The following is a 13618-nucleotide window of genomic DNA, read 5'->3' on the forward strand; positions in this document are numbered from 1 at the left end:
AAGCAAGAAAGGACAAAGGAAAGTGTAGGGAGGGGCAGGAAGGAAGAGAGTGAGAGAGGATAAGAGAGAGAATTGACAAAGGAACGAAGGAATTGAAGAAGGACGGGAAGAAGCAAGGAAAGAAGAATAGGAACGAAGGATAGAAAGTGAGAAGTAAAAAAATGCTGAATGTAATTAAGGAAACAAGGATGTTATGAAAGAAGGAAGACAAGAAACGTGCAATTGTAAGAAGTGAAAGTGGGAGGGATCGAAGGTCACGGGCATTCAATGGCGGTTTTCGGCCTTGCCGCTTACACGCAGAGATTCTCGGACTCTTTTGAGCATATTATGGACTGTAGATAATGAAATCTCGAAATGTCTTGCAATTGTAGGTTAAGAAACTTTCTTAAACCTTTGGACGGCTTATGCAGTTGCTCACAAAGTGGTGAACCTCATCCCATCCTTGCTGGTGAACCTTTCAGGGATGCTCCTTTGATACCCACTCATGGGGTATAAAAAGGAGCATTCCTGTTAACCTGTTCATCTCTGGAACGTTCCAAACATTTGTTTTTTGACCATTCCTCAACTTTCACAGTCTTTTATTGCCCCTGTCGCGGCTTTTTGGGGAAGGTGTTGCAGGCAACAAATTCAAAATGAGAGAATATTTGCAAACAAACAATAACATTCATCAATTTGAACATTAAATATATTGCCATTGTGGTGTATTCAATTGACTATAAGTTGAAAAGGATTTGCAAATCATTGTATTCGGTTTTTATTTACGTTTCACACAATGTACCAACTTCATTGAAATTAGGGTTTGTATGCTCACATGCAGAAAAAGTGTCGTGCACTTTCACCAGATTTTCATTTATTCTTTACTTAGACAGGTTTGTTTTAGGAAAACAACCTCGGCAGCATGGTGGCCGACTGGTTAGCACATCTGCCTCGCAGTTCTGAGGACCGGGGTGCAAATCCAGGCCCGCCTGTGTGGAGTTTGCATGTTCTCCCCGTGCCTTCGTGAGTTTTCGCCGGGCACTCCGGTTTCCTCCCACATCCCGAAAACATGTGCGGTAGGTTGATTGAAAACTCTCCATTGTCCGGAGGTGGGAATGTGAGTGTGAATGCGTGTTTGTTTATACTTTATGTGCCGTGCGATTGGCTGGCAACCAGTTCAGGGTGTAGCCCGCATCTCGCCCGAAGATAACTGGGATAGGCTCCAGCACGCCCGCGACCCTAGTGAGGATAAGTGGTACAGAAAATGGATGGATGGATGGATGGAACCTAGTGGTGAGCACAGCTGCCTCACAGTCAAGGTTCAAGGGGTGGAATCTTATGGGTTTTCTCTGGGCACTGCGGCTTCCTCCCTCATTCCAAAAACATATGTTAGCTTCAATGGAGACTCTAAATTGTCCATAGGTGTGATGTGGAGATTGAAACCTATTATTCTCGACTGTGAGACAGAAATTGTAACCACTAATTTCCCTGTGCTGCACTGGTGATAAAATGTCTATGATGTTCTTTAAAAGTCACTTTTCAGCTCATGTTAAATAACCACATTCAGCGCACGATGAGGTTTTAGAATGAGGCTACTTTTCAAAATCAAAGATTTCCGCTTCCTTCTCCTTCCAGAAAGCAAAGCTGCGATCAATAAATTGACAAATATCCTCATTGTTGAAGCAGGACAAGTCCGTACCTCTGCCGCCCTCATCCAATGAAGCACTCTGAACTGCAAGCGAAGGCACTGGCCCGGAATCTGACTTTGGTTCCGACTGACCAAAGAAGCGAAGTTTGATGTCATCGAAGCCATCACTCCAATGTCGCTTCCCGGCTCTGATTTCCTGGAGAACAACCTTGTGGAATTTCCTCACCATCTCCCAGGGGAAACTCCCCACGTGGTCAAAGACTTCGAAGCAGAGCAGATGCCTCATCTTCCTCTCAACTGGTGACAACTCCTGCTCCAAAATGTGGAAGTATCCCAGCATGAAGAGGTCCAACGTCAAGCAATCGTGGCTCACAACCGCTCCATCCACCTCGAGTAGGAATTGCTCTGGAGAGTACGCAGCCAGTTGAATTTGGGACAATGCCAAATGGGATGTTGGAGCACCGCGGAGCTGGAGTTTATTCCTCCAGGAGGTTAACATCTTGTCCACCGCGCCACGCTTTTGGCAGAACTGAAACAAGGATGGGATTCTCTGATGGCCTTGTTCCGATTTTGCATCCCGCATGGCTGCCCGCAAAGAAATAGCGTAAGCCGACTTCTTCCAGTGGCTCAGGAACAGAACTACAATGCGCTCTTTCCTTAGACTAGTGGTCTCTATCACGGGTGAATGCTTGATAGGATCTCCACTGAACCTTGTGTTACCATTTAGCTTGTTCATCCCTGACGATCCAGATACTAATTGGTTCTTCAAGTCCTGGCTACCTGGAACCACCCCGGCAAAGGGATAAATGCCACCAATCTGACCCTCAAAGTTGGCTCTGAGGATTCTGACAGACACCCCGGACTGACGAATCTCTTTCTCCACCCGTTCCCTGTTGCTGTCCAAGCGACGACCAAAACTGGACACTGTCTCTCTTCCATTTGGTTCTGGTAACATTTTATGGCCAAGGTCTACTTCCAGACCATCCCTTGCCCCCAGTGGTCCCTTCATTGTACCCTCCACAATGGTCCCCTCAACTCCATTTTCAGTGGTCTGGTTCAGGTTGGCCACCAACAGCGACATAGTCCTGACTATCTCTGAGACTCGGCTACAGCAGACTGGTAGTGATCGGCACCCCTGCTCATCGATCTGCTGCAGAGCCTCTTTGTTCAGGGAGATGTTCACAATCTGATCTGGTAACATAGACCTCAGTTCTTCCATTAACCTGGTCAGCTCCAGCTCGTAGGCCTGTTGACGCTTCTGGAGGGACACGTTGTCAATCTGCTGTTGGAGATACACCAGGTCATTTTCAGTTAGAAGCTCTCCAAAGGGCCCCAAGACAGCATTATGGGTCTGGGAGAACTTCCAGCTGTCCATACGTGGGCCTTCATTTGCCAGGTCCTGTGCGAGGGGAGCAAAAGATAATATTGGAATCATACTGAGAAGACAAGGACAAGTTTTCAGCTTGTTTTTACAAATCAATTTTATTTATACAGCACCAATTCACAACAGAAGTTTTCTCAAAGCACTTTAAACATCAAACAGGTAAAAAAACACACTCATACATTTAAGAAAATGAACTGAACCCCACATAAGCAAGGACCTGGGAACAGAGGCAAGGAAAAACTCCTTCTACTGTATGAAAGAAACCTGCAACAAAATCCAGGGTCTGTGAGGCGACTCGGTTGATTGCGTTGCGATGGAGAGACAGAATAGCGGGACAGAAGGTAGCTAGAGAGTGAAAACAGCATACAGAGGTGCGACCAGTGGTGGCATAAGAGAGACAATCTGCACAACAACAGCCATATCAAAGAACCCTTGGATTTCTACTAAAACCATGATTCTCTGGCCATCGGATCCTTCATAAAGTTGTAAACTACCCAAACTAGCCAATGAAGGACACTACTTCTTTGGATCTCTGGCTTTTTTTTTTTTTTTTTTACTGGTCTTAAGGTTTTATGGGCATGAATAACCGACCGCAATGAGACCTACCTACTGACAACCAACCAATTGACCTCTCTCTCTCTCTCTCTCTCTCTCTCTCTCTCACACTCTCTCTCTCTTGCTCTCTCTCTCACTCTCCATCCATTTCAAATATAGTACTATATGTCTGTAAAAAGCCTTTTGTTTTATCCATCCATTTTCTGAGCCGCTTCTCCTCACTGGGGTCGCGGGCATGCTGGAGCCTATCCCAGCTATCATCGGGCAGGAGGCGGGTTACACCCTGAACTGGTTGCCAGCCAATCGCAGGGCACACATAAACAAACAACCATTCACACTCACATTCACACCTATGGGCAATTTAAAGTAGTCAACTAACCTACCATGCATGTTTTTTGGGATGTGGGAGAAAACCCATGCAGGCACGGGGAGAACATGCAAACTCCGCACAGGCGGGGCCGGGGATTGAACCCTGGTCCTCAGAACTGTGAGGTAGACGCTTTAACCAGTCATATATATATATATATATATATATATATATATATATATATATATGTTTTGTTTCTGTGCATATATATATATATATATATATATATATATATATACTATATATATATACTATATATACTATATATATACTTATATATATATATATATATATATATATATATATATATATATATATACTGTCCTTATTCAGGGACGTCAGATTTATGTGCTATCACAATCATACCAGAGCTTTTAAATGGCCCTAAGCTAAGGTAGGGAGAAGTAATTGGTTTGTTTTCTTGGCACTTGGTTCCCCATATGTAGGTATGAACTTTTTAAAATGATATAAAAATTAAATGAAAATTATTTTGTGGACCTCCAAGCTATGGCTAGTGGGTCCCTGTGAGTCCACAGATGCCAGTTTACTACCCGAGAGCTCTAGGGAACGTGGCCTAACCAATGGAAGTCTGGGAATTTCTCCCCCTACTTGGATGGACTCAATCTATAAGTACACTGTACCTTTCTCCTCTGGTCCTCCTCATCCTGTAGTCGGGTCTGCATCTGTCTCACCATCACCTGACGTTTCCACTCAGCAATGGGGCGACCGGCCTCGTCGTGAGTGGGCACCAGGGCCTCGATGTCGGCCAGGATCACATCCGCAACTGGTTCCTTCGGCGAAACCACGTCGCAGTCAAGTTTCTGCAGGGAGACGATGTCATTGTTGAACATCTGCAGTCACTTTTACTGGTTTATGTGGTAACAGGCAAATATTATCTTTGATCACCTGCTGCTTTGGATTTGGTATCTTTAGGGCCTGGGTTCGATTCCTAGTCAGGCACATTTTTATTTATGTACAAGTTTTAACTTGGCAGAAACTACACATTTGCGTCGAAGGACTAGTTTGGGGGCCTGCAAAAGTCGCAGGCTCATTGAAAAAGAAAAACAACTTTTTCAATGGTCTGTTATGGGTTATGGGACCTGCTACCTGGTGAAAAACTCAAATCAAGTGAATGCTTAAAAAGCTTGTTTAAAACCCGGAAATGTATTTTTAGCGTGAATAAAAGCTTTTGTGCATTTTCATTGGCAAGTTGCTACACCGTGCAACTGCAATTCAAATTTTGATTTGCCGTAAAACCAGTGGCCGACTGATTGGCCATTCATGAAAATAGTTGCCAAACCGCGCACACTTCACGAGAGTTCAGTTGGCTTCGACCGCATCGCTCAGTGCGCGGCAGCCTTAACTCTCATTATGTTTTCATCATCCAAGCTGAGGTTCTCCAGAGGCTGGGGTTTGGGGAACTGGAACCAAACCTGAAACATGAACCACTACAGTAGTGATACCCCTTGTGTTTGCATTACCTTAAAGGATACCCAAAGGATTGGTCGTTTGGCGACTGATAGCTTACCGTTTGTCCAGTGAAGAAAGCCGCCGTGATGCCAGCCTGCCTCAGGGACTTGATGGACTTCATGTGGGACATCAGAGTGAGATCGCGCTCTGGAGGCTTGAGTTGATTGAACGATGTCAATACTAGAAAGGCATCACAACATGTTATGTATACAACTCTTGTTTTGTTTTTTTGTTTAACAGGGCTTTTCTAGGGCAAATCTTTTTCCAAAAATCTAATTGCAAACTGTAATTCAACCAGATATCCGATTCAGTCTTGATGCTGAGAAATGCTGAAATTCCAAAGAAATAAATTAACTGACAGGTTAATCATGCCATGTTATGCCTGCCATTTAGCTTATCATTCTTTTGGCTTAGTAGGACTAATAACGGTGCAGTTCTGTGTAAGTGAAATAAGATGCAAATTGAAATCTCCAGCAAAAGGATGTGTGAATAATGATAAATGTTTTTACCAAGATGACCTGCCAAATAAATGAACAGACAAAATAAAATGTAATAATAATAATAATAATTTTTCAGGGCACTCAAGGTTACAGTACAAACAGTTAAAATAAATCAAGCAATACACAAAAAAAATTACAGAACATAAAGCATCAATTACAAAGACAAATAATATGGGAAATGTTGAAGTGAATAGGCAGTCCAAAATAGGTGTGTCTTGAGTTTGGATTTGAAGAGGGTTAAGGAGTCTTTGTTTGGGAGGTCCGGTGTTAGTGAGTTCCAAAGACAGGGGGCAGTGTGGCTAAAGGCTCTGTACCCAAGGTGGACAGACGGGCAGAAGGGATGGTAAGGTGGATGAAGGATGAAGATCTGAGCGAGTAGGAGGTTATGGCAATGTGAAGGAGATGAGCAAGATATGGCGAGGCAAGGTTATTGATGCTTTTGAAGGTCCACATCAGAACTTTATATTGGATGCGGTTCTGGACAGGGAGCCAGTGAAGTTGTCTGAGTGCTGGAGTGATGTGGTGGGTGGAAGGGGTCCTTGTGATGATATAGGTGGCAGAGTTCAGGAGAAGGTGTAGTTTTGTAGTGACTTGTGGGGGAGACCATAAGAGATGGATGCAGTAATCCAGGCAGGACGTAACGAGGCTATGAACAAGGACAGCAACAGTGTGGCGGGTGAGAGATGGACGGAGATGATTGAGATGCAGACCGGGTGATGTTGTTTATGTGTGCTTGGAAAGAGAGTGTGCTGTGGAGAATGACACCCAGACTCTTAACCTGAGGGGAGGGGGAAACAGAGGAATTATCAAGTGTAATGGAAATCCTGTCAATTTTGGCTAGCATTGAGTAGTACCTATGAGTAGGATTTCAGTTTTATCACTGTTGAGTTGTAGAAAGTTGGATGAGAACAGTGTTTGAGTTCAAAGAAGCAGTCAGTAAGGGAAGAAGGAGGAAGATGGCAGTGGGTTGGGTGGAGAGGTAGCGCTAGGTGTCACGCATAACAGTGAAAGTGTCATTTGAATTCACGAAAAAAATATTGCCAAGATGTAGGATGTAAATGATAAAGAGGAGGGGGCCCAAGACAGAGCCTTGTGGCACACCAGAAGAATCAGGTGACGGATGAGATTTGAATGATTTCATTTGAACAAACTGGGTGCAGCTGGACAGGTAAGAACTGAACCCCTGGAGGTGTGTGTGTGTGTAATGCCAATGTGGTGGAGCCTGTTCAGTTGGATGGTATGAGAAATGGTCTCAACAGCTGAATTCAGATCAAGGAGGATTAGGATGGTGAGTAGGCCAGAGTCAGCTGCCAGGAAGAGGTTGTTGGTGATCTCGATGAGTGCTGTTTCAGTGCTATGGAGGGGGTGGAAACTAGACTGAAACTTTTTATAGAGATTATTAGAGGTGAGGTGGGTTTGTAGCTGGGAAGTGATGGTCTTTTCCAAGACAGAATAGGAGGTTGGAGATGGGATGAAGATTATTGAAATTATTTGGATCTGAACCAGTTTTTTTCAGTATTGGGGTAATGGCTGAAGCTTTGAAATATGTGGGAACAATACGAGTGGAGAGAGAGGAGTGGATGGTGTGAGTGATGAGGGGCCTCTATAACCTTTCCTGCCCTGAAAAGGAAGCCATGGAAAACTATATCCATGACTCCCTTGCCTCCGGACTTATCCGACCCTCTTCTTCCCCCCTGGGGGGCGGATTTTTCTTTGTTGATAAAAAAGACACCAGTCTCCGCCCTCGTATTGAGTTCCGAGGCATCAACGACATTACCGTGAAAAACAAAGTGCCACTGCCCCTAATAGAACCTTCCTTCGAACCCCTCTGCGATGCCTAAACATAAATAAAAACAGAATACAATGATTTGCAATTCATGTTTGACCTATATTTAATTGAACACACTACAAAGACAAGATATTTGATGTTCAAACTGATAAACTTTATTGTTTTTAGCAAATAATCATTAACTTAGAATTTTATGGCTGCAACACACAAAATAGCTGGGACAGGGTCATGTTTATCACTGTGCTGCATCACCTTTTCTTTTAATAACATTCAATAAACGCTTGGGAACTGAGGACTCTAATTGTTGAAGCCTAGTAGGTGGAATTCTTTCCCATTTTTGCTTGATGTACAGCTTCAACTGTTCAACAGTCCGGGGTCACCGTTGTCGTATTTTACGCTTCATAATGCGGCACACATTTTCAATGGGAGACACGTCTGGACTGCAGGCAGGCCAGTCTAGTACCCCACTCTTTTACTACGAAGCCACGCTGTTGTAACACGTGCAGAATGTGGTTTGGCATTGTCTTGCTGAAATAAGCAGAAGCGTCCATGAAAAAACTTTGCTTGGATGGCATCATATGTTTCTCCATAACCTGTATATACCTTTCAGCATTAATGGTGCCTTCACAAATGTGTAAGTTACCCATGCCATTGGCACTAACACAGCCCCATACCATCACAGATGCTGGCTTTTGAACCTTTCGTCCATAACAGTCCGGATGGTTCTTTTCCTCTTTGGCCCGGAGGACACAATGTCCACAATTTCCAAAAACAATTTGAAATGTGGACTCGTCGGACCACAGAACATTTTTCCACTTTGGCTCAGTCCATCTTAGATGAGCTCGGGCCCAGAGAAGCCAGCGGCGTTTCTGGGTGTTGTTGATAACTGGCTTTTGCTTTGCATAGTAGAGTTTCAAGTTGCACTTACGGATGTAGCGCCAAACTGCATTTACTTACATTGGTTTTCTGAAGTGTTCGTGAGCCCATGCGATGATTTCCTTTACACATTGATGTCGGTTTTTGATGCAGTGCCGGCAAAGGGATCCAAGGTCACGGGCATTCAATGTTGGTTTTCGGCCTTGTCGCTTACATGCAGTGATTTCTCCAGATTCTCTGAACCTTTTGATGATATTATTTACCGTAGATGATGAAATCCCTAAATTCTTTGCAATTGTACATTGAGGAACATTGTCCTTTAACTGTTCGACTACTTTCTCATGCACTTGTTCACAAAGATTTGAACCTCGCCCCATCTTTGCTTGTGAATGACTGAGCAGGGAAGCTCCCTTTATACCCAATCATTGCACCCACCTGTTCCCAATTAGTCTGTTCACCTGTGGGATGTTCCAAGCAGGTGTTTGATGAGCATTCTTTAACTTTCTCAGTCTTTTTTGCCACCTGTCCCAGCTTTTTTGGAACGTGTTGCAGCCATAAAATGATTATGATGATCTAAGTTAATGATTATTTGCTAAAAACAATAGAGTTTATCAGTTTGAACATTAAATAGCTTGTCTTTTTTGTGTATTCAATTAAATATAGGTTGAAGATGATTTGCAAATCATTGTATTCTGTTTTTATTTATGTTTAACACAACGTCCCAACTTCATTGGAATTGGGGTTGTAGATGATTCGTGTGTGACACTCAGTTTAAAACATTTATGGCCTGCAAAATTCGGGCTGATTTCTTCACAGTATTACATTTTTTTTGAATTCCTGATTTCATGGGTTTTATGAGGTGGAAGTCTAAATTATGTAAAAACGAACAAATAAATATGTGAAATTGTTTAAATTGTGGGCCCTGAATCTATAATCTATGAAGGTTTAACTTTTTGAGTGGAATTATGGAAATAAATTGAAACCTTTCCATAATATTAAATTTTTTTGGAAAGGGTCTGTATATACGTACACACACGCACACAGACAGACAATTTAGTCACGGCGCAGATCTGTGATCTACTCTCAAGCCAACTTTACATCATCCCAGTGTGGAGGTCTGCCTGCAGTACCGTATAAAGGTACTTTGCATGCTTCGACCTGGATTTGAGCAAATCAGTTTTTTCTTCCATCATGTCAAAGATTGCCACTGCGCTTCATTTATCCCTTTAAATTTTGCACAGGATTGAAGTCGGTTGTGATCACGCTTGTAGCAGTGCAGATGTCCCTTTTTTAGATGCCCTGGGATGCACTGGTCCACGAAATTACCAACAGAGGTCTAACCCGTATACGCATAGAGTAACGTCACGTGCTGTGCCAGATGTATGACAGTCATGAAAATAGAGGCCAAAGTGTGCATTACCTGAGGAGGCCGTGTATATGTGCTGCAAGGATTCAGTTTGTCTTTTGGGAACATTAGCCAGAGTCTCAACAGACAAGGATGAGGATGAGGCAGGCTCGGGGAGTCGAGGCAGGGGGAGCACCTCCTTCACCGGCTGCTAGCGGCACATATAATACACACATGCAAAGCATAATTCATGATCCTTGGGCTATTTTGACAAAGGCTTGACAAAGAAATTGTATTAAGACACCTGGGAACTATTTCAAATTGTGACAGAAATGCAAAACGACTTCTTTAAATGCATATAAAATCCAATTATATTCCTACTGTGTACATTCCAAAAACATGCTTCTTAGGTTAATTGAAGACTAAATTGTCCATAGGTCGAAATGGGAGTGTGAATGGTTGTTTGTCTATATGTGCCACTTGTATGCTGGATAACTCGTTTTGAACCGAAACCAAACAAAATTGTGAGGAGCTTTTGTGGGCCTCATTAAATGACGCAGAAGGCTGGATCTGGTTTGATTACTGTGCCTTAATTGATCATATAAAAGGTGTGTCCCAATACTTTTCTCTCCTCTGCATAGCTTTAATAATGGAAATGGACCACCTTGCTGTTCTCCATGTTGAGTCTGCAAGTTCTCAAACAACGGCAGCAGAGCGTCGAGTCTGAAAGAATATGAAACAGATAAAGTGAGCAGGAGCGAGACCACACACGGAGCATCTCTGAATATACACGTGGTAATCAAGCCCCTCTATGACACACACATACAAACACAAGTGCACGCACACACGCACACACACACACACACACACACGTGCTTAATGCAAAGAACAATGGTGGTGAAACGTGAGGCCGCTCTGTGAATGTGTCGCGGGCAGGAGAAAGCTTGTGAAGAGTCAGTGGAGATGTGATATGCTGCTTCAGGTAACCTCAGTGGTGTCCTGGAGTCTTACCTGAGATCAGCTAACACCACTAAGCACTGTTAAATGGCGCATGAAATATACCGGGACCTACAATCAGTCCCATAAGACTAGTTTCTGTCCAGTAAAAACCATGTATCAACACACATCGTTTTACTTTTTTCTTAGCCCCCGAAATACTGTAGTTTTTTTTTTAATGCAAAAATAAAAGAGAGAAATAGTGCAGTCACATTTGAATATTTATGGAGGATGATGATGCAAAATTTAATCAACTGAGATTTTCATTTTAACTTAAAATCATTACTATGATCATTATAAGTAGTATTATTAGAAGTAGTATTATATTTGCAGTAACATCTTGGTACATTTTAAGGATTATTTTCAAAAGATTTCCCACATTCTAACAGTAAAAACTGACATTTTTCTTAAATTTCATTTGATGTAATTTAAATAAAATCAACAATTTTATGTAATAATAAGAATATTATTTGTGGTATTATTAATTTTAGGAGAACTTCTAGGTACATTTCAAAGATTATCATTGTTTTGTACCAATGTAACAGTCAGATGTACCTTAATTTTATTTTATTACATTTATTGTATTCATGATATTGTCATTAATTTGGGGGAAATAGCTGGATACATATCCAATTATTATTATTTTTTCCCCCCATTATGCTAAAATGTGAGATGGACATTTTTCTTAATTTGTTGAATTTCCCCTTGAAAGATCATAATCAGTATATTGGGGGGATACACACACACAAATGAATGCATTAGTAAACGACATGTATTTTGAAAACACAATTCAGACATAAACAATTGATGTCTATGAATTGATTGTTTTCTTGAAATGAGGAATACTTGGCCTTGGCGGAGGTCTGCATTTTATCAGATGATAATATAACTTCCTCCATTCCTTTTTTATCTCAAGTGAAATCATTCATATGCATTCTAGCATCTTGTAGGAGAAGAAGTAAGCGTCACGTCCAAGGTCCAACGCGAATCACAAACAAGAAAAAAGAAAAAAATGCCCTCATTTGAAAACCTCGATGATCCACATTGTACTCACAGTATAGTCGTGGATGGAGAAAGGTTGAAAAAAAATGTAATGACTTTAGCAGGAAATCCAGAAGCTGATGTTGTTGATGTTGGTCACTTAATAAGCCGGATACCATTGAAGATGAATCTCCAGGACCTAAAGCTCAGCTGGGGGGCCAGCTTCCTGTCCATAATTAAAAAGGAAGGAGGGGTAGGGTGACCTCCTGCACATGGAGGTATAGACCAAGTGGATGTATGCAGGAACTTGAAAATGGTTCCGGATCTTCCCCAAGCCTAGCTGATCACGGCATGTACGAAGAAACACGATATTTATATGCAAGCTATTTTAAAAAGTTAATTTTATAATGTGTCTTGATCGGTCACTAACTTTGTGTCAAATATGCTGGGAAATTAAATCATTTAATGCTTCCATCAAAAAAAAAAAAAAAAATGTTATTAATGTACTTTGCTGTTATTTTGTTTTTACTATTTGTAGGTCTTGTACAGTATGATGTTGAATGTATGTACATACAGTATATTATGAAATCCCAATAAAACTACATGAAAAAAAACATACAGCCAGTTTGAAGTTACGCAAAATGTTTTTTATTTTATAGATAATAATAATTTAAATAAATAACTCAAAATTACAGACCTTTCTGGTACTATTAAAAACAGTTTTTGATAAAATTAAAATGTGATTAATTTTAATGCATTATTATTATTATTATTATTATTATTATTAACCCTTTATTTGACAAGGACCCATATTTGGCAATTACTATTTTGGTAATTATTTTTTGTGTTCAAATGAACTCCCACATGAAAAACAATCATAGAAATGAAAAATCTCCCATGAAATGTTTTGAAATACTCTGGTCAAATTTTCTGGTCAGTTCAACTTCGGCGGCCCACCGAGCGTCTATGTAAAAATCTTACGACTACTTGAATTTATTAACCACAATAGCTAATCTATAACCTTACATTGACAACAACAATATGACTATTTGACCAGACATTTGAACACATATTCATCTTGTTGTTTTTTTTGCTCTTGACATGTTACGAGAAGAAAAGATAAAAGTGACATTAAGACACGGCCAAAGTGAAAAAAAAAAAAAAAAAAAAAAGATCCATGATCACCCTGCAAGACTCGTTATTAATATTTATATTCTCATTCGTGGTGTAATACAGTGGACAGAAAGGACCACGAAGAGACCCCACACACACATATCATTATTTATATACAAGACAGAGCCAGAAGGGAGGGTTCCTTACAAAGATTGGGAGTGACCATAAACTTTACAGAAGTATTTGTGGAGGCAGGCAGAGAAAGAGGAAGGAGGTGGAGGGCCTAAATGTGGATCCGCATGCTTGGATCCAGCTCTAAGAAGCAGCTCGACATAGACAAAGCTTACAGTCAGTGCACAGAAATGGATACGGTTTTGTCAGATGATGTCACCACCACTAAACGTTAATAATCCCTTCATTATAAACCTATGCTCTTAGGGTGGATTTACACAGCATGGTTCAAGTGACACAATTTTATATTTTGGGGTTATATATTTTTTGTACCTTTTTTTTAACAGTTAGTATACACTGGTTACATTTTGAATGTTGAATTAAAAACATAAAAGACGATGTGAAGAAATAAACTGGGTTTATAGAGCGTAATTACTGTCGTTTCAT

At 41.2% G+C, this 13618-nt stretch overlaps 1 protein-coding gene across 1 annotated transcript; it reads right to left on the reverse strand.

Annotated features, from left to right (window-relative positions):
• Window positions 1–1240: 1240 nt before the first annotated feature.
• Window positions 1241–5521, reverse strand: espnlb (espin like b). Its single transcript, XM_061694375.1, has 5 exons — window positions 5459–5521; window positions 5295–5363; window positions 4572–4751; window positions 2646–3023; window positions 1241–2552 (listed from the first exon to the last, which is right to left on the reverse strand). Exons 1-5 carry the CDS (start codon window positions 5519–5521, stop codon window positions 1569–1571), a joined length of 1674 nt encoding a protein of 557 aa, XP_061550359.1. The 3' UTR covers window positions 1241–1568.
• Window positions 5522–13618: the final 8097 nt, after the last annotated feature.

This window comes from Phycodurus eques, chromosome 13, assembly GCF_024500275.1.
Source record: "Phycodurus eques isolate BA_2022a chromosome 13, UOR_Pequ_1.1, whole genome shotgun sequence".
Classification (NCBI taxonomy): Eukaryota; Metazoa; Chordata; class Actinopteri; order Syngnathiformes; family Syngnathidae; genus Phycodurus; species Phycodurus eques.